The following is a 25,211-nucleotide window of genomic DNA, read 5'->3' on the forward strand; positions in this document are numbered from 1 at the left end:
CATGTTCAAGAGGACCAGTTCGTGGAGTTTGCAGAATATCAGTTGATTAGTGAGGCTCAGCACTGGTGGCAGGGGAAGTAACGACAATTGCTTTTGCAGTTTTTAATTATGATTTTCAATTTCTAACTGGTATGGTCTTGAATCATATTGAAAAAGTTTTAAAGCTTAGAATAATTTTGAAAATTTGGTTTGAAACTGTTGGTTTAAATGATTTGGTTTTGAAAGTAAGTCGGAATTTCTTGATTAAATGATATGATTTAAAAGGAAAGTGAAATATATGATTTTGCTAATTTATGAATTTGGTTTCAAGCTTAACTTAGCAAAAGGGATTCAAATTACAAGGTTTTGATTTAGGAATAAATAATTTTTGTAATTACGTAATACACTGATAACTGTTAGTTCTTTCATTTTAATAGGATAAGAAAACAACCGTCATGCTGTTTCACATGCAGATATACATCTACAATCCGTGTAGTTACATATCTCATTAACATATGATGTACCATTTTGGTAGAATATAGTAGTTACTCTATCATTGCCTTTGTGAAGATACTTGAATAAATATTTTATGGCTAAAGTTTGGAAAGTGTACTCGACGTTGATATGACATGTATATTTTAGAAGTGAAGATGGGTTGTAAAGAACAATAAAAGAGTTGTCCACTTCAAATTTCTTGTTCTTTGATATTTGAGCATCATCTCTTTTCATATATTTAGGAAAACCTGCATCATCTATGATTGTTCTCTCTAAATTTTTTAGGAAAGAATTTAGAACAACGTCCATTTATCATGCACTAACTACGACAATTGTAGTGATCACATGGTCCATGAACCATATATTTTTCAACAACTACATACAATTTTGGACTCCTCATTTCATTGGAAATTTTTTGTAGAAATAAACCTGTCTATATCATCAAAGTCTTCAGTTTTGAATCTGGATATATGAATAGTAGTATGTGAGCATGCGTTAAACATCTTTTTGGAATTCAATGGTGCAAACATCTGTTAATGAATAAAAATTTGCAAAATTAAACCAAAATACTAGATTTGAAAAATATGATTTTTTTTTGAAAGATCTACAATACATATATAAAACTTCTTTCTATGTTAGTGTTACTTACATCCAAATAGCCTACAAAAAATTATCCTTACTTGAAGTCTGTAATCAGTTGATCCACCTTCTGTTTGAATATTTTGCATATGATATCAAATCTGTCATTCACTTTTACCCCTTCTTGTACTACTTTATAGGCATATGCTCCATGGTCCTTACGGAACACTTAATCAATCTTCACTATGCATGAAAAATGGTCAATGTAAATGCAACAACCCAAAAGAGTTCGTAGCAGAGACACGACGAGGTGATGACTCATATCCTCAATATAGGAGGCAATTTGATACTCCAATCCCTATAAACCAAAATGTCACAATTGATAATAGATGGGTAGTTCTGTACAACCCTTGGCTACTACTGAAGTATGATTGCCATATCAATGTAGAGATATGTAGCAGTATCAAGAGTATAAAGTATCTATACAAGTATTACTATAAGGGACCAGACCGTGTTGTAACGGAGGTTCACAGAAGTTCTCATTATGATGAGGTGAAACAATTTATTGATGCAAGATGGATTGCCGCTCCAGACACATGCTGGAGAATATTTAAATTCAACCTTTATAGAATGTACCAATCAGTTGAAAGGTTGCAGGTTCATTTGCTAAATCAACATCAAGTGAGCTTTTATGAGTACCAAACTATTTCTGAAATAGTTAATGATGAATATTTTTCAAGAACAATGCTCACTGAATTCTTTGCACTTAATCGGGCCGATGACCAACAATCTAGGCATCTTTTGTATAGGAAAATCCTAGAATATTATAGTTGGCACAGCAAGGAAAAAGAATGGCGTCGACGCAGGTCACAAAAGAGGGATATCGATCGGATCTATACCGTTTCACCAATAGAAGGAGAAAAATTCTATTTGAGTATTCTATTGTCAAATGTAAAAGGACCAACTGGTTGGGATGATTTGCTAACGGTGAATGGTGTCCACTATTCGTCCTTTAAGCAATCCGCTCAGCATCGAGGACTGTTAGAGAGTGATAGCAGTATAAGATCATGTTTAGTTGAGGCTTCCATTTTAAAAATGCCATGTGCTTTAAGAAGGTTTTTTGCCACCATCTTAATTTTTTGTGAGCCAATAGATGTAAGAAGGTTGTGGGACGAGTTTCTTTCATACATGGTAGATGATTATCCATCAGCAAGCACTACAACATGCCATGGGTTGACAAATCATTTGCTTAGGGATTTAAATGACATCCTCCTACAACATGGAAAACATATTTCACAATACGATTTACTAGCTCTAACTTCGGACAGCGACAATGACAACTTGATGTCTAGAATTATTCAAGAAGAAATGTCCATCGAAGTTCCTTGAGAAGATCTGTGTTTTATAGAAAGATTGAATCATGATCAATCTGTGGCTTTTAGGTGCATTATGAATACAATTTATCGGAGAGAAAGTGGAGTGTTTTTTGTTGATGGACCAGGCAGAGCAGGTAAAACATTTCTTTACATATCTATAATTACAGACTTAAGAAGTAAAGAACATATTGTCTTGGTAACGGCGTCTGTAAAACCCGGTTAATTAACCCATAAATGAGAATTTATTCTAGAAAGCCTAAAATGTGATTTTTATGGCTAAATGTGATAGAGGAGATTGAGACGAAAATTTTGGTACCAATTTTATAGAAATCGGACCAAGATTGGACCGAACGGGCCAAACCGGGCCAACCGGAGCCAAAGTGGGCCCTTGGCCCAACATAACTAAACCAAAACCCTAGTTTTCAGCACTCTCTCTCCTCACAACACTCAATTCACGCTGAAATTAGAGAGAAGGGGGGAGAAGAACACTCTCTCAAGTTCTTTCTCTCACTTGATCTTCAAACCACCATAACTTTTGATCTAGAGCTCCGATTGCCGCTCCGTTTGCGGCCACGCGTTCACCGCGGAGAGATCTAGAAACCCATACAATCAATCTTGAGGTAAGCCACGTTTTGCTCTTCGAAATTCCAGCCTTATTTTCGAGTTTCATGAGCAAAAATGTTGAGATTTTGGGCTCTTTAATGTTATAGGACCCAACACTCTTGAAGGAGGAAGTTAATCTTGTTTCCTTGGACCTTGGGTGTGGTAATATTCTCAATCCTAGTGTAATTTGTTGTTCTATAATGTTTGGGTATTGAGATGTTGTATATGGGTATGATGATTGTGGCTTAGGTTGTGTATATGTGAGTATTGGAGCTTGATTGGTGATTTTGAAAAGCTTGAAAAAGGGATTTAGTGGTGAAAAATCTGTTCTTGGAGGTTTTGAGGCCTTGAGAGCTTGTGGATAAGTGGTTTGGAAGTGCTCCGGTTGAGCTTGGGAAATCGGCTAAGGTATGGTTTCGGTTTCCCGTATCTAATGTGTAATGTGGTAGGAAATACTTAGGCTAAAGGCCCTAAGATAGGCATTGAATGGTTGATGTTGTTAAATGAATGAGATATATGATGTGGTCATATATGTGATGATGATTATTGATGCCTTGGTGGTATGATGTATGAGAAATATGCATGTTGTGATATATGCTTGATGATTGGTTATGGTTGAATTGTGGGTTGAACCATGTTGATGGTGAGTATGATATTGATTGTGTACAATGATGATTTATTGGAATTGGTGTTGTTGAGAATTGGCATGAGAAAGAGTATATGATATGTCAATATGTTTGAGTTTGAGCCACTTGGGTGAAGTGGGCTAAAATGATGAGATAGTGATTTTGTGAATTGTGATAAAGTGTCAATGTGTGAGTTGAGGAGGCTTGATGTTGAATTTGATATATTTTGATTGATTTCAAAGAAAAGGGATGAAATTGGCATGTCTTGATTGATTTTGAAAAGAGTTGGAAATGGCTTGTTTTGAAAATGGCACTTTGTGGTTTTGTATGAAAAATATAGTTTTTGGGCATACTTTGATGGGACATAACTTGGACTACGGATCTCTGTTTTGTGTCAAATCTGTTTAGAAATGGAATTGGATCCGGGATGTCCATGCCGTTCGAAGAACGGGTGAAAAACGATTTAAAATGAGAAAGTTATGTCCGTTGGAAGATTGGGGTTTAAATCTGTGAATTCTGCAGCTTTTAACTTAGAAAATTTTTAGCAGAATGACCCCTTTGAGCGTGGGCGCACTTGGCGCGTACGCGCCGTTCTTCCAAAAAGCGCCATCCACACGTGCGCGTGATGTGCGCGGGCGCGCCGATTGTGCTGCACCCAATGCCCAGCTATTTTCCAGAGAGTTGTGCCAGAACTATGCCAGCTTTGTGCCTGGGGCACGAGAGCACCCACGCGTACGCGTGGTTGACGCGTGCGCGTCGTTTGGCTATTTTTCAATCCACGCGTTAGCGTGCATGACGCTTACGCGTCGATGAGTTTTTAAGGCCATCCACGCGTGCGCGTAGAGTGCGCGTACGCGTGGCCTTGTTTTCATCCCAAAGTTGATTTTTGAGTTTTAAAAGCCAAATCTCATACTTCTAAGCCTCCGATCTCACCACTTATGTCTTAAATCATTATGATATACCTAGCTATTAGAAAAAGAGCTAGTGAATGCGGTAACTTGCGAGTGAAGCAAGGGAAAAATGAATGATCAATGAGGATCAAGCATGACTATGTGAGAGGCAGAGGATGGTGGTGGAAGTGCTTGTTATGCCATGGGCCGAAAGGCTGTGATTGTTAATGAAACGGCTGGTTATGGATTTAACCGTGAGCCGGGTGGCTGGTTATGGATTTAACCGTGAGCCGGATGGCTGGATTATTGCCGTGTTACGGCGGAGCCATGATTATGGCTATAAATGCATATATATGCTGTTGAATGAATTGTGAATGTTGCACTTCCATTATCGGAGATGAGAGTTTCCCTGGGAGAAAATAGTGGCTAGCCACCACGTGCTCCAGGTCGAGACTTGAAGCTCTTTTGACCCTATGTCGTCAGGGTGGCCGGGCACTGTGAAATTCCCGGACAAGCTCACCCCCAAAAATATTCACCAGTGATGGTGATGGATAAATATTCACCAGTGATCGTGATGGATAAATATTCACCAGTGAGGGTGATGGATATGGATCATGATTATGATCAAGTTATAATGAGCATGACTCAAGTTGGGGAGACACAACAGAGGGACAGTCCAATGGTTAACTGCCAGGACTTGTCGGGTTGGCTCTATAACTGACAGATGATATCATCGGCCACTAGGGACAGGCATTCATCATATGCATACTATATGAAATGTTTGAGATTGCCTATTTGACTGCATATTACTTGCTAATTGTCTAAATGCCTTAATTGTTCCTATTTGTATATTTCTTGTTTGATATAACTGTGTTTGCTACATTATACCCCTGCTGGTGGTTGGGAGGTTTGAAGGATTTGGAAAGGGAAGTATTAGTTAGACTGAAGAATCTTTAGTCAGATGCCCTTATATGGTTTAGCTTGTTTATAAGCTTTGATATTATCTGGAGGAAGTTTTAGGATTGCCTTTGGCTTTCCTCTATTATTATGTATTATATATGTGGAAGCTGTTACCATGCTGGGGACCTTTGGTTCTCACCCATGCGGATTTTTGTGGTTTTCAGATGCAGGACGTGAGGTTTCCCGCTGAGGCATGCTGGAGACTTCTAGATTTGCGAAGATCCTTGTTCTCGGGACTATGTCATGGTTTATATGTTTTGCTTAGATACTTTTATCTCCATTGAATAATACAAACTGTGATGACTCCTCTTATGGGAGATTCTGGAGAATAGGTTTTTTGTATTTGTGTCCCTTTGGGTTTCCTTTGGGGTTTTCCTTATTTTATCATATGTATATATTGCTATGCTCGGACCGGTTATCTTCGCAGCCAGATTTTGAGTCTTGCTATTCCCCGTTTTTGACACTCCTTTGTATATATATAATATCGCGATGGTTATCCTTGTTCGTTACGTTATCGATCGGAGTGTTGCGCATTCGAGTTGCGATTTTTTTGTTTACCCCTTTTTTTTTACAAAGGCTCCTAGTTATAATCAATCGTTCATACTACTATACGTACTTAATTTTTATTTTAGAGGTCGTAATACCTTGCCATCTCTGAATTATGACTTAAGCATAAGACTCTGTATGGTAGGGTGTTACATTATGGTATCAGAGCAGTTCGTTCCTGTAGAGCCTGAGGGATGGACTGACTATGCTTCTGTGCATTCTCTGTATGTGTGTTATGTGCTATTAGTATATCTGCTTGATATAATTGGCATAAACGTTCATGAGCATGCATTTAGGACTTTGAAGCACTAGACTTCTGATATTCAGACTGATCAACTTAATATCAATTGTTTGGTGTGTATAGGAACCAGATGGCGCCTCGTGGACGCGGTAAAGGTAGTGTGAGAGGTCGTACGAATGCTCGTGCGCCAAAGAATAACCCTAATGACCCGGTGAACTTTATGACCGCATTGGAGAACATGGCTGCTGCTATGCAAGCCACTGCTGAGGCTCTTGGTCAACAGATGAACAACCATGGTAATGATGGAGGTGGAGTTCAGGGCCCGATGACGCTGGCAAACTTTTTGAAGGTTAATCCGCCTAAGTTCCAAGGGAACTACTAGTCCGACTGAGGTTGATACATGGTTTCAGGCTATAGAGCGAGCACTGCAAGCACAAGTGGTACCTGAAGGACAGCGTGTCGAGTTTGCTACCTATATGCTCACAGGTGAAGCGTCGCATTGGTGGCAAGGTATCCGACGTCTTCTGCAGCAAGGTGATGACTATATCACCTGTAATGTTTTCTAAGAAGAGTTCTATAAGAAGTACTTTCCGACTTCTGCTAGGACGGCTAAGGAACTTGAGTTACTGCAGCTGAAGTAGGGTACCATGTCCATATCAGAGTATACTGACAAGTTTGAGGAGCTGTTCAGGTTCTCTCGTATGTGCCAAGGGACTCCGGTGGAATATGAGGAATGGAAGTGTGTTAAGTATGAAGGAGGACTCCGGAGTGATATCTTCAGTTCAGTAGGACCAATGGAGATTAGGACTTTCTCCGAATTGGTGAACAAGTGTAGGGTTGCTGAATAGTGTGTGAAAAGGGCAACCGCTGAGAAAGGGAGTCACAAAGGATCATTCCCACAGAACCGAGGGAAGAGCTTTGCGCCTAGAGGTCCGCCTTTCAAGAGAGGAAGCTCTTTCAGGAGGCCCAACAACAACAACTCCCAAGGGAAGAAGTTTGGGAAGCAGCCTCAGAATGATCAAGCTTGTACTAGGTGTGGAAGTCACCATCCGGGAGCACCATGCAAGGCCGGATGGGGTTTGTGCTACAATTTTGGAAAGGCGGGGCATAAAGCCGCAAATTGTCCTAAGAAGCAGAAGCAAGGTGCTGGGAAAGCACAACAGACTGGTCGGGTGTTCACCACTTCAGCTGTAGGAGCTGAGAGATCTGAGACACTCATTCGAGATAACTGTGAAATGGCTGGTCAAACTTTAAATGCTTTATTTGATTCGGGAGCATCACATTCATTCATTGCATTTGAGAAAGCCCATGAGTTAGGATTGAAGATCGTAACCTTAGGTTATGATCTAAGAGTGTACAATGCTACCCATGAAGCCACGGTAACTAGGCTAGGATGCCCGGAAGTTTCCTTTAGGTTCAAGCAGCGTGATTTTGTTCATAATTTAGTCTGCTTACCGATGATCGATCTTGATCTTATCTTGGGATTGGACTGGTTATCTAAGAACCATGTCCTGCTTGATTGTTCTACAAAGTCGATGTACTTTATGCGGGAAGATACAGAAGGGCCGGTCGTGGTGAATAATTATTACTTGAATTTGATGATGGTGAACTATTCCGGAATCGAATGTCAGGGTATCCTGTTGTTAACCGTGGGCGTTTCGGGAGATGATCAAAGGTTGGAGCAGATTCCGGTTGTGTGTGAGTTTCCGGAAGTGTTTCCCGATGATATTGATGAGTTTTCACCTAACCGAGAGGTTGAGTTTGCTATTGAATTGGTGCCCGGGGCGGGACCTATCTCAAGTGCTCCTTATAGGATGTCACCATTAGAGATGAACGAGCTAAAGTCTTAGTTAGAGGATTTGTTGGGAAAGAATTTTATACGACCAAGTGTCTCTCCGTGGGGTGCTCCAGTGTTACTGGTGAAGAAGAAGGATGGGAGTATGCGGCTCTGTGTGGATTACAGGTAGCTGAACAAGGTTACAATAAAGAATAAGTACCCATTGCCGAGAATTGATGATCTCATGGATCAGTTACAAGGAGCTGGAGTTTTCTCCAAGATCGATTTGCGATCCGGTTATCACCAGATAAGGGTGAGGGGTGAGGATATCCATAAAACCGCTTTTAGGACTCGTTATGGTCATTACGAGTACACTGTAATGTCCTTTGGGTTGACGAATGCTCCTGCGGTATTCATGGATTACATGAATAGAGTTTTCCGTCCGTTTCTGGATAAATTCGTTGTTGTCTTCATTGATGACATACTGATTTATTCCAAGACTGAAGAAGAGCATGCGGAATACTTGAGGACCGTGTTGCAGATTCTAAAGGAGAAGAAACTCTATGCAAAACTGTCTAAGTGTGAGTTTTGGAAGAGTGAGGTGAAGTTTTTGGGCCATGTGGTGAGTAAGAAGGGAATAGTCGTAGATCCAACTAAGGTAGAGGCTGTGATGGATTGGAAGCAACCAACCACCGTAACAGAGATAAGGAGTTTTCTGGGTTTAGCTGGCTATTACTGAAGGTTTATCAAGGGCTTTTCACAGATAGCTTTGCCAATGACAAAGCTAACCCGCAAAGATACTCCGTTTGTTTGGACTCCTGAGTGCGAGGAGAGCTTTCAGACATTGAAGAAAAAGTTGACCACTACACCTGTGTTAGTGTTGCCTGAGCCTAACGAGCCATTTGAGGTGTACTGTGATGCCTCATTGAAGGGTCTAGGGTGCGTGCTAATGCAGCATCACAATGTGGTGGCGTACGCCTCACGACAGTTGAGACCTCATGAAGTTAATTACCCTACGCACGATTTAGAGCTTGCTGCGGTCGTGTTTGCACTAAAGGTGTGGAGGCATTACCTCTATGGGGTTAAATTCCAAGTTTTCTCTGATCATAAGAGCTTGAAGTACCTATTTGACTAGAAAGAGCTTAATATGAGACAATGAAGGTGGATGGAATTATTAAAGGACTACGACTTTGAGTTGCATTACCATCCGGGAAAGGCGAACATAGTGGCGGATGCGTTATGTCGGAAGTCTTTATATGCGGCTTGGATGATGCTTCAAGAGGAAAAGTTGCTCAAGGGATTTGAGAGTCTGAAAATTGGTGCTCAAGAAGTATCCGGAACTTTGTGTTTGAGCCGATTAGAAATCTCAAGTGACTTTAAGTCCGAACTCGTAAAGGCTCATCAAAATAATGAAGCGTTATGGAAGGTGTTACCGGCTATTGAGCAAGAAAAACAGTGGAGAGTGTCGGAAGAAAAAGATGGGTTATGGAGATTCAAGTGTAGGATCATTGTGCCGAATGTTGGCACTTTGAGGCAAGATATTTTAAAGGAGGCACACAAAAGTGGATTCTCCATTCACTCGGGAAGTACTAAGATGTACCATGATTTAAAGGCGATGTTTTGGTGGCCGGGTATGAAGAATGATGTGGCGGAATATGTTTCAAAGTGCTTAACTTGTCAAAAGGTAAAGATTGAACATCAAAGACCTTCCGGGATGTTGCAACCTTTAGAGATTCCACAATGGAAGTGGGAATGTATTGCAATGGACTTTGTGTCAGGATTGCCAAGGACTAGGGCTGGTTTTGATGCTATCTGGGTGATTGTGGACCGACTGACAAAGTCAGCTCACTTTTTGCCCATTCGTATGACTTACACCCTTGAGGAGCTAGCACGGTTATACATAAAGGAGATTGTGAGACTTCATGGTGTACCTGCTACTATAATCTCCGATAGAGATCCTCGTTTCACTTCAAGGTTTTGGGGTGCATTTCAAAAAGCTTTTGGAACCCGATTAAGCTTGAGGACGGCTTACCATCCTCAGACAGATGGTCAATCTGAGAGGACGATCCAAACACTAGAGGATATGTTGAGAGCTTGTGTTTTGGACCAACCGGCGAGTTGGGATCGGTATATGCCATTAGTGGAGTTTGCATACAATAATAGTTATCATGCGAGCATTGGAATGGCTCCGTATGAGGCCTTGTATGGGAGGAAATGTCAATCTCCACTATGTTGGTATGAAGCTGGAGAGAAAGGCTTGTTGGGACCGGAAATGATAGCTGAGACTACTGAACAAGTCAAGAAAATCCGAGATAGGATGCTTACAGCGCAGAGTCGTCAAAAGAGTTACGCCGATCAGAGGCGAAAGCCCTTAGAATTTAAGGAAGGGGACCATGTCTTCCTTAAGGTTACTCCGACCACGGGAGTAAGTAGGGCGATTAAAGCAAAGAAGTTGAATCCTCGATACATTGGTCCATTTCAGATCCTAGAGAGGATTGGACCGGTGGCATATCGGATGGCTCTACCACCTCATCTTTCGAATATGCACGACGTGTTTCACGTGTCGCAGCTTCGGAAGTACACTCCTGATGCTAGCCATGTGTTAGAACCTGAGTCGGTTCAGTTAAGGGAAGATTTGACGCTTCCAGTGGCTCTAGTCAGAATTGATAATACTAGTGTCAAACGGTTGCGTGGAAAAGAGGTTTCATTAGTCAAAGTGGCATGGAGTCGAGGCGATGTTGAGGAACACACTTGGGAACTTGAGTCGGAGATGCGAACGGATTATCCACATTTATTCTCAGGTAATTGCATTTGAATTTTGTGGGCAAAATTCCCAATTAGGTGGGTAGAATGTAAAACCCGGTTAATTAACGGCTAATTAACCCATAAATGAGAATTTATTCTAGAAAGCCTAAAATGTGATTTTTATGGCTAAATGTGATAGAGAAGATTGAGACGAGAATTTTGGTACCAATTTTATAGAAATCGGACCAAGATTGGACCGAACGGGCCAAACCAGGCCAACCGGACCCAAAGTGGGCCCTTGGCCCAACATAACTAAACCAAAACCCTAGTTTTCAGCACTCTCTCTCCTCACAACACTCAATTCACGCTGAAATTAGAGAGAAGGGGAGAGAAGAACACTCTCTCAAGTTCTTTCTCTCACTTGATCTTCAAACCACCATAACTTTTGATCTAGAGCTCCGATTGCCGCTCCGTTTGCGGCCACGCGTTCACCTCGGAGAGCTCTAGAAAACCCATACAATCAATCTTGAGGTAAGCCACGTTTTGCTCTTCGAAATTCCAGCCTTATTTTCGAGTTTCATGAGCAAAAATGTTGAGATTTTGGGCTCTTTGATGTTATAGGACCCAACACTCTTGAAGGAGGAAGTTAATCTTGTCTCCTTGGACCTTGGGTGTGGTAAGATTCTCAATCCTAGTGTAATTTGTTGTTCTATGATGTTTGGGTATTGAGATATTGTGTATGGGTATGATGATTGTGGCTTAGGTTGTGTATATGTGAGTATTGGAGCTTGATTGGTGATTTTGAAAAGCTTGAAAAAGGGATTTGGTGGTGAAAAATCTGTTCTTGGAGGTTTTGAGGCCTTGAGAGCTTGTGGATAAGTAGTTTGGAAGTGCACCGGTTGAGCTTGGGAAATCGGCTAAGGTATAGTTTCGGTTTCCCGTATCTAATATGTAATATGGTAGGAAATACTTAGGCTAGAGGCCCTAAGATAGGCATTGAATGGTTGATGTTGTTAAATGATTGAGATATATGATGTGGTCATATATGTGATGATGATTATTGATGCCTTGGTGGTATGATGTATGAGAAATATGCATGTTGTGATATATGCTTGATGATTTGTTATGGTTGAATTGTGGGTTGAACCATGTTGATGGTGAGTATGATATTGATTGTGTATAATGATGATTTATTGGAATTGGTGTTGTTGAGAATTAGCATGAGGAAGAGTATATGATATGTCAATATGTTTGAGTTTGAGCCACTTGGGTGAAGTGGGCTAAAATGATGAGATAGTGATTTTGTGAATTGTGATAAAGTGTCAATGTGTGAGTTGAGGAGGTTTGATGTTGAATTTGATATATTTTGATTGATTTCAAAGAAAAAGGATGAAATTGGCATGTCTTGATTGATTTTGAAAAGAGTTGGAAATGGCTTGTTTTGAAAATGGCACTTTGTGGTTTTGTATGAAAAATATGGTTTTTAGGCATACTTTGACGGGACATAACTTGGACTACGGATCTCCATTTTGTGTCAAATCTATTTAGAAATGAAATTGGATCCGGGATGTCCATGCCGTTTGAAGAATGGTGCACGAAATTGTGATCATCAATGGCGCCATCAACATGGTACGCACAATTGCAATCTCAACTCTTTATCACAACTTTGCACAACTAACCAGCAAGTGTACTGGGTCGTCCAAGTAATAAACCTTACGCGAGTAAGGGTCGATCCCACAGAGATTGTTGGTATGAAGCAAGCTATGGTCACCTTGTAAATCTTAGTCAGGCAGACTCAAATGGGTATAGATGATGAATAAAACATAAAGATAAAGATAGAGATACTTATGTAATTCATTGGTGAGAACTTCAGATAAGCGAATGGAGATGCTTTGTCCCTTCCGTCTCTCTGCTTTCCTACTGTCTTCATCCAATCCTTCTTACTCCTTTCCATGGCAAGCTGTATGCAAGGGTTTCACCGTTGTCAGTGGCTACCTCCCATCCTCTCAGTGGAAATGTTCAACGCACCCTGTCACGGCACGGCTATCCAGCTGTCGGTTCTCGATCATGTCGGAATAGAATCCAGTGATTCTTTTGCGTCTGTCACTAACGCCCCACAATCGCGAGTTTGAAGCACGTCACAGTCATTCAATCATTGAATCCTACTCAGAATACCACAGACAAGGTTTAGACCTTCCGGATTCTCTTGAATGCCGCCATCAATTCTAGCTTATGCCACGAAGACTCTGATCTCACGGAATGGCTGGCTCGGTTGTCAGGCGAGCGCTCGGTTGTCAGGCGATCAACCATGCGTCGTGTATCAGGAATCCAAGAGATATTCACCCCATCTAAGGTAGAACGGAGGTGGTTGTTAGTCACACGTTCATAGGTGAGAATGATGATGAGTGTCACGGATCATCACATTCATCATGTTGAAGAGCAAGTGATATCTTGGAACAAGAACAAGCTGAATTGAATAGAAAAACAATAGTAATTGCATTAATACTCGAGGTACAGCAGAGCTCCACACCTTAATCTATGGTGTGTAGAAACTCCACCGTTGAAAATACATAAGAACAAAAGTGATCATTGGTTTCGGCCCCAGAGAGGGAACCAGAAGAACCAAGATGAAAATACAACAGTAAAAGGTCCTATTTATAGGGAACTAGTAGCTTAAGAATTACAAAGATGAGTAAATGACATAAAAATCCACTTCTGGGCCCACTTGGTGTGTGTTTGGGCTGAGCATTGAAGCATTTTCGTGTAGAGACTTCTCTTGGAGTTAAACGCCAGCTTCTGTGCCAGTTTGGGCGTTTAACTCCCACTTTGGTGCCAGTTCCGGCGTTTAACGCTGGGAATTCTGTCGGTGACTTTGAACGCCGGTTTGGGCCATCAAATCTTGGGCAAAGTATAGACTATCATATATTGCTGGAACGCCCAGGATGTCTACTTTCCAACGCCGTTGAGAGCGCGCCAATTGGGCTTCTGTAGCTCCAGAAAATCCACTTTGAATGCAGGGAGGTCAGAATCCAACAGCATCTGCAGTCCTTTTGAGTCTCTGAATCAGATTTTTGCTCAGGTCCCTCAATTTCAGCCAGAAAATACCTGAAATCACAGAAAAACACACAAACTCATAATAAAGTCCAGAAAAGGGAATTTTAACTAAAAACTAATAAAAATATACTAAAAACTAACTAAATCCTACTAGAAACATACTGAAAACAATGCCAAAAAGCGTATAAATTATCCGCTCATCACAACACCAAACTTAAATTGTTGCTTGTCCTCAAGCAACTGAAAATCAAATAAGATAAAAAGAAGAGAATATACTATAGACTCCAAATTATCAATGAAACTTAGCTCCAAATTAGATGAGCGGGACTAGTAGCTTTTTGCCTCCGAACAGTTTTGGCATCTCACTTTATCCTTTGAAATTCAGAATGATTGGCTTCTTTAGGAACTCAGAATCCAGATAGTGTTATTGATTCTCCTAGTTAAGTATGATGATTCTTGAACACAGCTACTTATTGAGTCTTGGCCGTGGCCCAAAGCACTCTGTCTTCCAGTATTACCACCGGATACATACATGCCACAGACACATAATTGGGTGAACCTTTTCAGATTGTGGCTTAGCTTTGCTAGAGTCCCCAATTAGAGGTGTCCAGGGTTCTTAAGCACACTCTTTTTTCCTTGGATCACAACTTTATTTATTTCTTTTTCTTTCTTTTTTTTTTCGTTCTCTTTTTTTTTTTGTATTCACTGCTTTTTCTTGCTTCAAGAATCATTTTTATGATTTTTCAGATCCTCAGTAACATGTCTCCTTTTTCATCATTCTTTCAAGAGCCAACAATTTCAACATTCATGAACAACAAATTCAAAAGACATATGCACTGTTCAAGCATACATTCAGAAAACAAAAAGTATTGTCACCACATCAAACTAATTAAGCTAGTTTTAAAGATAAATTTGAAATCGTGTACTTCTTGTTCTTTTGTGATTAAAACATTTTTCATTTAAGAAAGGTGATGGATTCATAGGACATTCATAACTTTAAGGCATAGACACTAAGACACTAATGATCATAAGACACAAACATAGACAAACATAAGCATGAAAATTTTGAAAAACAGGAAAATAAAGAACAAGGAGATTAAAGAACGGGTCCACCTCAGTGATGGCGGCTTGTTCTTCCTCTTGAAGGTCTTATGGAGTGCTTGAGCTCCTCAATGTCTCTTCCTTGTCTTTTTTGCTCCTCTATCATGATTCTTTGATCTTCTCTAATTTCATGGAGGAGGATGGAATGTTCTTGGTGCTCCACCCTTAGTTGTCCCATGTTGGAACTCAATTCTCCTAGGGAGGTGTTGATTTGCTCCCAATAGTTTTGTGGAGGAAGGTGCATCCCTTGAGGTATCTCAGGGACTTCATGATGAGTGGGGTCTCTTGTTTGCTCCATCCTTTTCTTAGTGATGGGCTTGAGGTCATGCCTTCTCAATTGAACCGGCTTCCCTCTTGAATCTCTCTTCCATTGGGTGCCCTCTTCACAGATGTCTATGAGGACTTGGTCCAACCTTTGATCAAAGTTGACCCTTTTTGAGTTTGAAAGGGATCTCGGGGATCACCTTCTTCATGGCCACAACTTCATAGAAGTGGTCTTGATGCACCCTTGAGATGAATCTCTCCATCTCCCATGACTCGGAAGTGAAAGTTTTTGCCTTCCCTTTCCTCTTTCTAGAGGTTTCTCCGGCCTTAGGTGCCATAAATGGTCATGGAAAAGCAAAAAGCAACGCTTTTACCACACCAAACTTAGAAGGTTTGCTCGTCCTCGAGCAAAAGAATAAAGAAGAGAGTAGAAGAAAAAGAAATGGAGGAGATGGAGGTGGCTTTGTGGTTCGGCCAAAGGGGGGAGAAGTAGTGTTTAGGGTGTGTAAAAATGAAGGAGTGAAGATGGGTTTATATAGGGGTGAAGAGAGGGGTAGGGTTCGGCCATTATGGGTGGGTTTGGGAGGGAAAGTGGTTTAAATTTGGATGGTGAGGTTTTATGAAGGATGGATGTGAGTGGTGAAGAGAAAGATGGGATTTGATAGGTGAGGGGTTTTTGGGGAAGAGGTGTTGAGGTGATTGGTGAATGTGTGAAGAAGAGAGAGGGTGGTGGGGTAGGTGGGGATCCTGTGGGGTCCACAGATCCTGAGGTGTCAAGGAAAAATCATCCCTGCACCAAGTGGCGTGCAAAAATGCACCCTTTTGCCAATTCTGGCGTTAAACGCCGGGCTGGTGCCCATTTCTGGCGTTTAACGCCAGCTTCTTGCACTTTCCTGGCGTTTAACGCCAGTCTGGTGCCCCTTTCTGGCGTTAAACGCCCAGAATGGTGCCAGACTGGGCGTTAAACGCCCAACTGCTACCCTTACTGGCGTTTAAACGCCAGCAAGATCTTCCTCCAGGGTGTGCTATTTTTCTTTCTGTTTTTCATTCTGTTTTTGCTTTTTCAATTGATTTTGTGGCTTCTCATGATCATCAACCTACAGAAAACATAAAATAACAAAAAAAAATAGATAAAATATAATATTGGGTTGCCTCCCAACAAGCGCTTCTTTAATGTCAGTAGCTTGACAGAGGGCTCTCATGGAGCCTCACAGATACTCAGAGCAATGTTGGAACCTCCCAAGACCAAACTTAGAGTTTGAATGTGGGGGTTCAACACCAAACTTAGAAGTTGCTTGTGGCCTCCCAACACCAAACTTAGAGTTTGATTGTGGGGGCTCTGTTTGGCTCTGTTTTGAGAGAAGCTCTTCATGCTTCCTCTCCATGGTGACAGAGGGATTTCCTTGAGCCTTAAACACAAAGGATTCTTCATTCACTTGAATGATCAGTTTTCCTCTATCAACATCAATCACAGCCTTTGCTGTGGCTAGGAAGGGTCTGCCAAGGATGATGGATTCATCCATGCACTTCCCAGTCTTTAGGACTATGAAATCAGCAGGGATGTAATGGTCTTCAATCTTCACCAAAACATCCTCTACAAGTCCATAAGCTTGTTTTCTTGAATTGTCTGCCATCTCTTGTGAGATTCTTGCAGCTAGCACCTCAAAGATCCCTAGCTTCTCCATTACAGAGAGAGGCATGAGGTTTACACTTGACCCTAGGTCACACAGAGCCTTCTTGAAGGTCATGGCGCCTATGGTGCAAGGTATTGAAAACTTCCCAGGATCTTGTCTCTTTTGAGGTAATTTCTGCCTAGACAAGCCATCCAGTTCTTTGGTGAGCAAAGGGGGTTCATCCTCCCAAGTCTCATTACCAAATAACTTGTCATTTAGCTTCATGATTGCTCCAAGGTATTTAGCAACTTGCTCTTCAGTGACATACTCATCCTCTTCAGAGGAAGAATACTCATTAGAGCTCATGAATGGCAGAAGTAACTCCATTGGAATCTCTATGGTCTCAGTGTGAGCCTCAGATTCCCATGGTTCCTCATTAGGGAACTCATTGGAGGCCAGTGGACGTCCATTGGGGTCTTCCTCAGTGGCGTTCACTGCCTCTCCCTCCTATCCAAATTCGGCCATGTTGATGGCCTTGCACTCTCCTTTTGGATTTTCTTCTGTATTGCTTGGAAGAGTACTAGGAGGGAGTTCAGTAATTTTCTTGCTCAGCTGTCCCACTTGTGCCTCCAAATTCCTAATGGAGGACCTTGTTTCAGTCATGAAACTTTGAGTGGTTTTGATTAGATCAGAGACCATGGTTGCTAAGTCAGAGTTGTTCTGCTTAGAATTCTCTGTCTGTTGCTAAGAAGATGATGGAAAAGGCTTGCCATTGCTAAACCTGTTTCTTCCACCATTATTATTGTTGAAACCTTGTTGAGGTCTCTGTTGATCCTTCCATGAGAAATTTGGATGATTTCTCCATGAAGAATTATAGGTGTTTCCATAGGGTTCTCCCATGTAATTCACCTCTTCCATTGAAGGGTTCTCAGGATCATAAGCTTCTTCCTCAGATGAAGCATCCTTAGTACTGCCTGGTGCATTTTGCATTCCAGACAGACTTTGAGAGATCACATTGACTTGCTGAGTCAATATCTTATTCTGAGCCAATATGGCATTCAGAGTATCAATCTCAAGAACTCCTTTCTTCTGATTTGTCCCATTGTTCACAGGATTCCTTTCAGAAGTGTACATGAATTGGTTATTTGCAACCATTTCAATTAGTTCTTCAGCCTCTGTAGGCATCTTCTTCAGATGAAGAGATCCTCCAGCAGAGCTATCCAAAGACATCTTGGACAGTTCAGACAGACCATCATAGAAAATACCTATGATGCTCCATTCAGAAAGCATGTCAGAGGGACACTTTCTGATTAATTATTTGTATCTTTCCCAAGCTTCATAGAGGGATTCTCCTTCCTTCTATCTGAAGGTTTGGACTTCCACTCTAAGCTTACTCAATTTTTGAGGTGGAAAGAACTTTGCCAAGAAGGCATTGACTAGCTTTTTCCAAGAGTTCAGGCTATCTTTAGGTTGTGAGTCTAACCATATTCTAGCTCTGTCTCTTACAGCAAATGGGAATAGCATAAGTCTGTAGACCTCAGGGTCAACCCCATTAGTCTTGACAGTGTCACAGATTTGTAAGAACTCAGCTAAAAACTGATGAGGATCTTCCAATGGAAGTCCGTGGAACTTGCAATTCTGTTGCATTAGAGAAACTAATTGAGGCTTAAGCTCAAAGTTGTTTGCTCCAATGGCAGGGATAGAGATGCTTCTCCCATAGAAGTCGGGAGTAGGTGCAGTAAAGTAACCCAGCACCTTCCTTGCATTGTTGGCATTGTTGTTGTTTTCGGCTGCCATGGGTTCTTCTTCTTTGAAGATTTCTGTTAGATCCTCTATAGAGAGTTGTGCCTTAGCTTCTCTTAGCTTTCGCTTCAAGGTCCTTTCAGGTTCAGGGTCAGCCTCAACAAGAATGCTTTTGTCTTTGCTCCTGCTCATATGAAAGAGAAGAGAACAAGAAAATGTGGAATCCTCTATGTCACAGTATAGAGATTCCTTGAGGTGTCAGAGGAACAGAAAAATAGAAGGAAGAGGTAGAAGAATTTGAACTTAGTGAGATAGAGTTCGAATTGTGCATTGAGGAGGAGTGGTACTCCATAAATAGAAGGATGTGGAGAGGGGAAGAAATTTTCGAAAATTAAGTAAAAGATTTTAAAAACATTTTGAAAAACATTAATTGATTTTCGAAAACCAAGAGTGGAAAAGAAATCAAGTGATTTTTGAAAAAGATTTTGAAATTAGAAATTAAAAAGATATGATTGAAAACTATTTTGAAAAAGATGTGATTAAAAAGATATGATTGAAAAGTTATGGTTTTAAAAAGATATGATTGAAAAGATATGATTTGAAAAACAATTTTAAAAAGATTTGATTTTAAAAATTAATGACTTGCCTAACAAGAAAAGATATGATTCAAACATTAAACCTCTCTCAACAGAAAAGGCAACATACTTGAAATGTTGAATCAAATCATTAATTGATAGCAAGTATTTTTGAAAAAGGAAAGAAATTGATTTTGAAAAAGATTTGATTGAAAAGATTTGATTTTGAAAAACTTTGAAAACTTGAAAAAAAATCTGAATTAAAAACAGAATCTTCCCTCTTGTGCCATCCTGGCGTTAAACGCCCTGAATGGTGCACATTCTGGCGTTTAACGCCCAAAGCTCTACCCTTTTGGGCGTTAAACGCCCAGCCAGGCACCCTGGCTGGCGTTTAAACGCCAGTTTTTCCTTCTTCACTGGGCGTTTTGAACGCCCAGCTTTTTCTGCATAATTCCTCTGCTGCATGTACTGAATCTTCAGTTCCCTGTATTATTGACTTGAAAATAGAACCAAGATCAAATAAACAATGCATGCAAGACACCAAACTTAAAATGAGACACTGGACTCAACAAGAAACATAAAATATTTTTGGTTTTTATGATTTTGTAATTTTTTTGGTTTTTTCGAAAATTAAGTGGCAAAGAAAATAAAGGTATCAAAATTCTTAATGAGAATTCCAGGAATCATGCAATGTTAGTCTAAAGCTTCAGTCTAAAGGAATTAGACATGGATAGCCAAGCTTCAGCAGGACATTGCATTCAAGAGCTAAATTGATGAGAATCAATCAGCTTTGGTGATGATAAGATCATCACCTTAAAACACTAGAATTCATTCTTAAGAACTCTGAAGATAAATACCTAATCTAAGCAACAAGATGAACCGTCAGTTGTCCATACTCGAAACAATCCCCGGCAACGGCGCCAAAAAACTTGGTGCACGAAATTGTGATCATCAATGGCGCCATCAACATGGTACGCACAATTGCAATCTCAACTCTTTATCACAACTTCGCACAACTAACCAGCAAGTGTACTGGGTCGTCCAAGTAATAAACCTTACGCGAGTAAGGGTCGATCCCACAGAGATTGTTGGTATGAAGCAAGCTATGGTCACCTTGTAAATCTTAGTCAGGCAGACTCGAATGGGTATAGATGATGAATAAAACATAAAGATAAAGATAGAGATACTTATGTAATTCATTGGTGAGAACTTCAGATAAGCGAATGGAGATGCTTTGTCCCTTCCGTCTCTCTGCTTTTCTACTGTCTTCATCCAATCCTTCTTACTCCTTTCCATGGCAAGCTGTATGCAAGGGTTTCACCGTTGTCAGTGGCTACCTCCCATCCTCTCAGTGGAAATGTTCAACGCACCCTGTCACGGCACGGCTATCCAGCTGTCGGTTCTCGATCATGTCGGAATAGAATCCAGTGATTCTTTTGCGTCAGTCACTGGTGCACGAAATTGTGATCACTACAACTTCGCACAACTAACCAGCAAGTGTACTGGGTCGTCCAAGTAATAAACCTTACGCGAGTAAGGGTCGATCCCACAGAGATTGTTGGTATGAAGCAAGCTATGGTCACCTTGTAAATCTTAGTCAGGCAGACTCAAATTGGTATGGGTGATATACGAATAAAACATAAAGATAAAGATAGAGAAACTTATGTATATCATTGGTGAGAGCTTCAGATAAGCGTATGAAGATGCTTTGTCCCTTCCGTCTCTCTGCTTTCCTACTGTCTTCATCCAATCCTTCTTACTCCTTTCCATGGCAAGCTGTATGCAAGGGTTTCACCGTTGTCAGTGGCTACCTCCCATCCTCTCAGTGGAAATGTTCAACGCACCCTGTCACGGCACGGCTATCCATCTGTCGGTTCTCAATCAGGCCGGAATAGAATCCAGTGATTCTTTTGCGTCTGTCACTAACGCCCCGCCCTCAGGAGTTTGAAGCTCGTCACAGTCATTCAATCATTGAATCCTACTCAGAATACCACAGACAAGGTTTAGACCTTCTGGATTCTCTTGAATGCCGCCATCAGTTCTAGCTTATACCACGAAGATTCCGGTTAAAGAATCCAAGAGATATCCACCCAATCTAAGGTAGAACGGAGGTGGTTGTCAGGCACACGTTCATAGGTGAGAATGATGATGAGTGTCACGGATCATCACATTCATCAAGTTGAAGAACAAGTGATATCTTGGAACAAGAACAAGCGGAATTGAATAGAAGAACAATAGTAATTGCATTAATACTCGAGGTACAGCAGAGCTCCACACCTTAATGTATGGTGTGTAGAAACTCCACCGTTGAAAATACATAAGAACAAGGTCTAGGCATGGCCGAATGGTCAGCCTCCCAAAGTGATCAAAAGATCTAAAGATCAACAGATTCCAAAGATCAGAAGATGAAAATACAATAGTAAAAGGTCCTATATATAGAGAACTAGTAGCCTAGGGTGTACAGAGATGAGTAAATGACATAAAAATCCACTTCCGGGCCCACTTGGTGTGTGCTTGGGCTGAGCATTGAAGCATTTTCGTGTAGAGACTCTTCGTGGAGTTAAACGCTAGCTTTTGTGCCAGTTTGGGCGTTTAACTCCCACTTTGGTGCCAGTTCCGGCGTTTAACGCTGGGAAATCTGAAGGTGACTTTGAACGCCGGTTTGGGCCATCAAATCTTGAGCAAAGTATAGACTATCATATATTGCTGGAAAGCCCAGGATGTCTACTTTCCAACGCCGTTGAGAGCACGCCAATTGGGCTTCTGTAGCTCTCGAAAATCCACTTCGAGTGCAGGGAGGTCAGAATCCAATAGCATCTGCAGTTCTTTTCAGTCTCTGAATCAGATTTTTGCTCAGGTCCCTCAATTTCAGCCAGAAAATACCTGAAATCACAGAAAAACACACAAACTCATAGTAAAGTCCAGAAAAAGTGAATTTTAACTAAAAACTAATAAAAAGTATACTAAAAACTAACTAAAACTACTAAAAACATACTAAAAACAATGCCAAAAAGCGTATAAATTATCCGCTCATCACAACACCAAACTTAAATTGTTGCTTGTCCTCAAGCAACTGAAAATAAAATAAGATAAAAAGAAGAGAATATACTATAAACTCCAAATTATCAATGAAACTTAGCTCCAAATTAGATGAGCGGGACTAGTAGCTTTTTGCCTCCGAACAGTTTTGGCATCTCACTTTATCCTTTGAAATTCAGAATGATTGGCTTCTTTAGGAACTCAGAATCCAGATAGTGTTATTGATTCTCCTAGTTAAGTATGATGATTCTTGAACACAGCTACTTATTGAGTCTTGGCCGTGGCCCAAAGCACTCTGTTTTCCAGTATTACCACCGGATACATACATGCCACAGACACATAATTGGGTGAACCTTTTCAGATTGTGACTCAGCTTTGCTAGAGTCCCCAATTAGAGGTGTCCAGGGTTCTTAAGCACACTCTTTTTACCTTGGATCACGACTTTAACCGCTCAGTCTCAAGTTTTCACTTGACACCTTCACGCCACAAGCACATGGTTAGGGACAGCTTGGTTTAGCCGCTTAGGCCAGGATGTTATTCCTATAGGCCCTCCTATCCACTGATGCTCAAAGCCTTGGATCCTTTTTATTACCCTTGCCTTTTGGTTTAAAGGGCTATTGGCTTCTTCTGCTTGCTCTTTCTTTTTTTCTCTTCTCTATTTCTCTCTTTTTTTTTCGTTTTTTTTTTGAATTCACTGCTTTTTCTTGCTTCAAGAATCATTTTTATGATTTTTCAGATCCTCAGTAACATGTCTCCTTTTTCATCATTCTTTCAAGAGCCAACAATTTTAACATCCATGAATAACAAATTCAAAAGACATATGCACTGTTCAAGCATACATTCAGAAAACAAAAAGTATTGTCACCACGTCAAACTAATTAAGCTAGTTTTAAAGATGAATTCGAAATCCTGTACTTCTTGTTCTTTTGTGATAAAAACAGTTTTCATTTAAGAAAGGTGATGGATTCATAGGACATTCATAACTTTAAGGCATAGACACTAAGACACTAATGATCATAAGACACAAACATAGATAAACATAAGCATAAAAATTCGAAAAACAAGAAAATAAAGAACAAGGAGATTAAAGAACGGGTCCACCTCAGTGATGGCAGCTTGTTCTTCCTCTTGAAGGTCTTATGGAGTGCTTGAGGTCCTCAATGTCTCTTCCTTGTCTTTGTTGCTCCTCTCTCATGATTCTTTGATCTTCTCTAATTTCATGGAGGAGAACGGAGTGTTCTTGGTGCTCCACCCTTAGTTGTCCCATGTTGGAACTCAATTCTCCTAGGGAGGTGTTGATTTGCTCCCAATAGTTTTGTGGAGGAAAGTGCATCCCTTGAGGTATCTCAGGGACTTTATGATGAGTGGGATCTCTTGTTTGCTCCATCCTGTTCTTAGTGATGGGCTTGAGGTCATGCCTTCTCAGTTGAACCGGCTTCCCTCTTGAGTTTCTCTTCCATTGAGCGCCCTCTTCACAAATGTTTATGAGGACTTGGTCCAACCTTTGATCAAAGTTGACCCTTTTTCATGGCCACAACTTCATAGAAGTGGTCTTGATGCACCCTTGAGATGAATCTCTCCATCTCCCATGACTCGGAGGTGGAAACTTTTGCCTTCCCTTTCCTCTTTCTAGAGGTTTCTCCGGCCTTAGATGCTATAAATGGTTATGGAAAAACAAAAAAGCAATGCTTTTACCACACCAAACTTAAAAGGTTTGCTCGTCCTCGAGCAAAAGAAGAAAGAAGAGAGTAGAAGAAGAAGAAATAGAGGAGAGGGAGATGGCTTTGTGGTTCGGCCATTATGGGTGGGTTTGGGAGGGAAAGTGGTTTGAATTTGAATGGTGAGGTAGGTGGGGTTTTATGAAGGATGGATGTGAGTGGTGAAGAGAAAGATGGGATTTGATAGGTGAAGGGTTTTTGGGGAAGAGGTATTGAGGTGATTGGTGAATGGGTGAAGAAGAAAGGAGGGTGGTGGGGTTGGTGGGTGATGAGCGGATATTTTATACGCTTTTTGGGGATAATTTCATGTAGATTTTAGTATGTTTTAATTAGTTTTTAGTTAAATTTTATTAGTTTTTAGGCAAAAATCATATTTCTGGACTTTACTATGAGTGTGTGTATTTTTCTGTGATTTCAGGTATTTTCTGGCTGAAATTGAGGAAGCTGAGCAAAAATCTGACTTAGGCTGAAAAAGGACTGCTGATGTTGTTGGATCCTGACCTCCCTGCACTCGAAATGGATTTTCTGGAGCTACAGGAGTCCAATTGGCGCGCTCTCAACGGCGTTGGAAAGTAGACATCCAGGCTTTCCAGCAATATATAATAGTCCATACTTTGCGCGAAGATAGATGACGTAACTTGGCGTTGAACGCCAAGTACATGCTGCTGTCTGGAGTTAAACGCCAGAAACACGTCATGATCCGGAGTTGAACGCCCAAAACACGTCATAACTTGGAGTTTAACTCCAAGAAAAGCCTCTACTCGTGGATAGCTTTAGTCTCAGCCCCAGCACACACCAAGTGGGCCCAGAAGTGGATTTCTGCACCAATTATCTTAGTTTACTCATATTCTGTAAACCTAGGTTACTAGTTTACTATTTAAACAACTTTTAGAGAATTATTCTGTACCTCATGACATTTTTCAGATCTGAATCACATACTTTTGACGGCATGAGTCTCTAAACTCCATTGTTGGGGGTGAGGAGCTCTGCAGCGTCTCGATGATTTAATACAATTCCTTTGTTTTCCATTCAAACACGCTTGTTCTTATCTAAGATGTTTATTCGCGCTTAATTATGAAGAAGGTGATGATCCGTGACACTCATCACCTTCCTCAATCCATGAACGTGTGCCTGACAACCACCTCCGTTCTACATCAGACTGAATGAATATCTCTAAGATTCCTTAATCAGAATCTTCGTGGTATAAGCCAGATTGATGGCAGCATTCATGAGAATCCGGAAAGTCTAAACCTTGTCTGTGGTATTCCGAGTAGGATTCTGGGATTG

The 25,211-nt window shown here is 40.9% G+C and overlaps 1 protein-coding gene across 1 annotated transcript; it reads left to right on the plus strand.

Moving 5' to 3' along the window:
• Positions 1-1,257: 1,257 nt before the first annotated feature.
• LOC130949470 (uncharacterized) lies at positions 1,258-2,442 on the plus strand. The gene has a single exon (XM_057878181.1). It carries the CDS (start codon positions 1,258-1,260, stop codon positions 2,440-2,442), a length of 1,185 nt encoding a protein of 394 aa, XP_057734164.1.
• Positions 2,443-25,211: the final 22,769 nt, after the last annotated feature.

Source organism: Arachis stenosperma, chromosome 9 (genome assembly GCF_014773155.1).
Source record: "Arachis stenosperma cultivar V10309 chromosome 9, arast.V10309.gnm1.PFL2, whole genome shotgun sequence".
Taxonomy (NCBI): Eukaryota; Viridiplantae; Streptophyta; class Magnoliopsida; order Fabales; family Fabaceae; genus Arachis; species Arachis stenosperma.

Coding starts and splice junctions, on each gene's coding strand:
- LOC130949470 (XM_057878181.1), top strand. CDS start 1,258: ATGCTCCATGGTCCTTACGGAACACTTAATCAATCTTCACTATGCATG.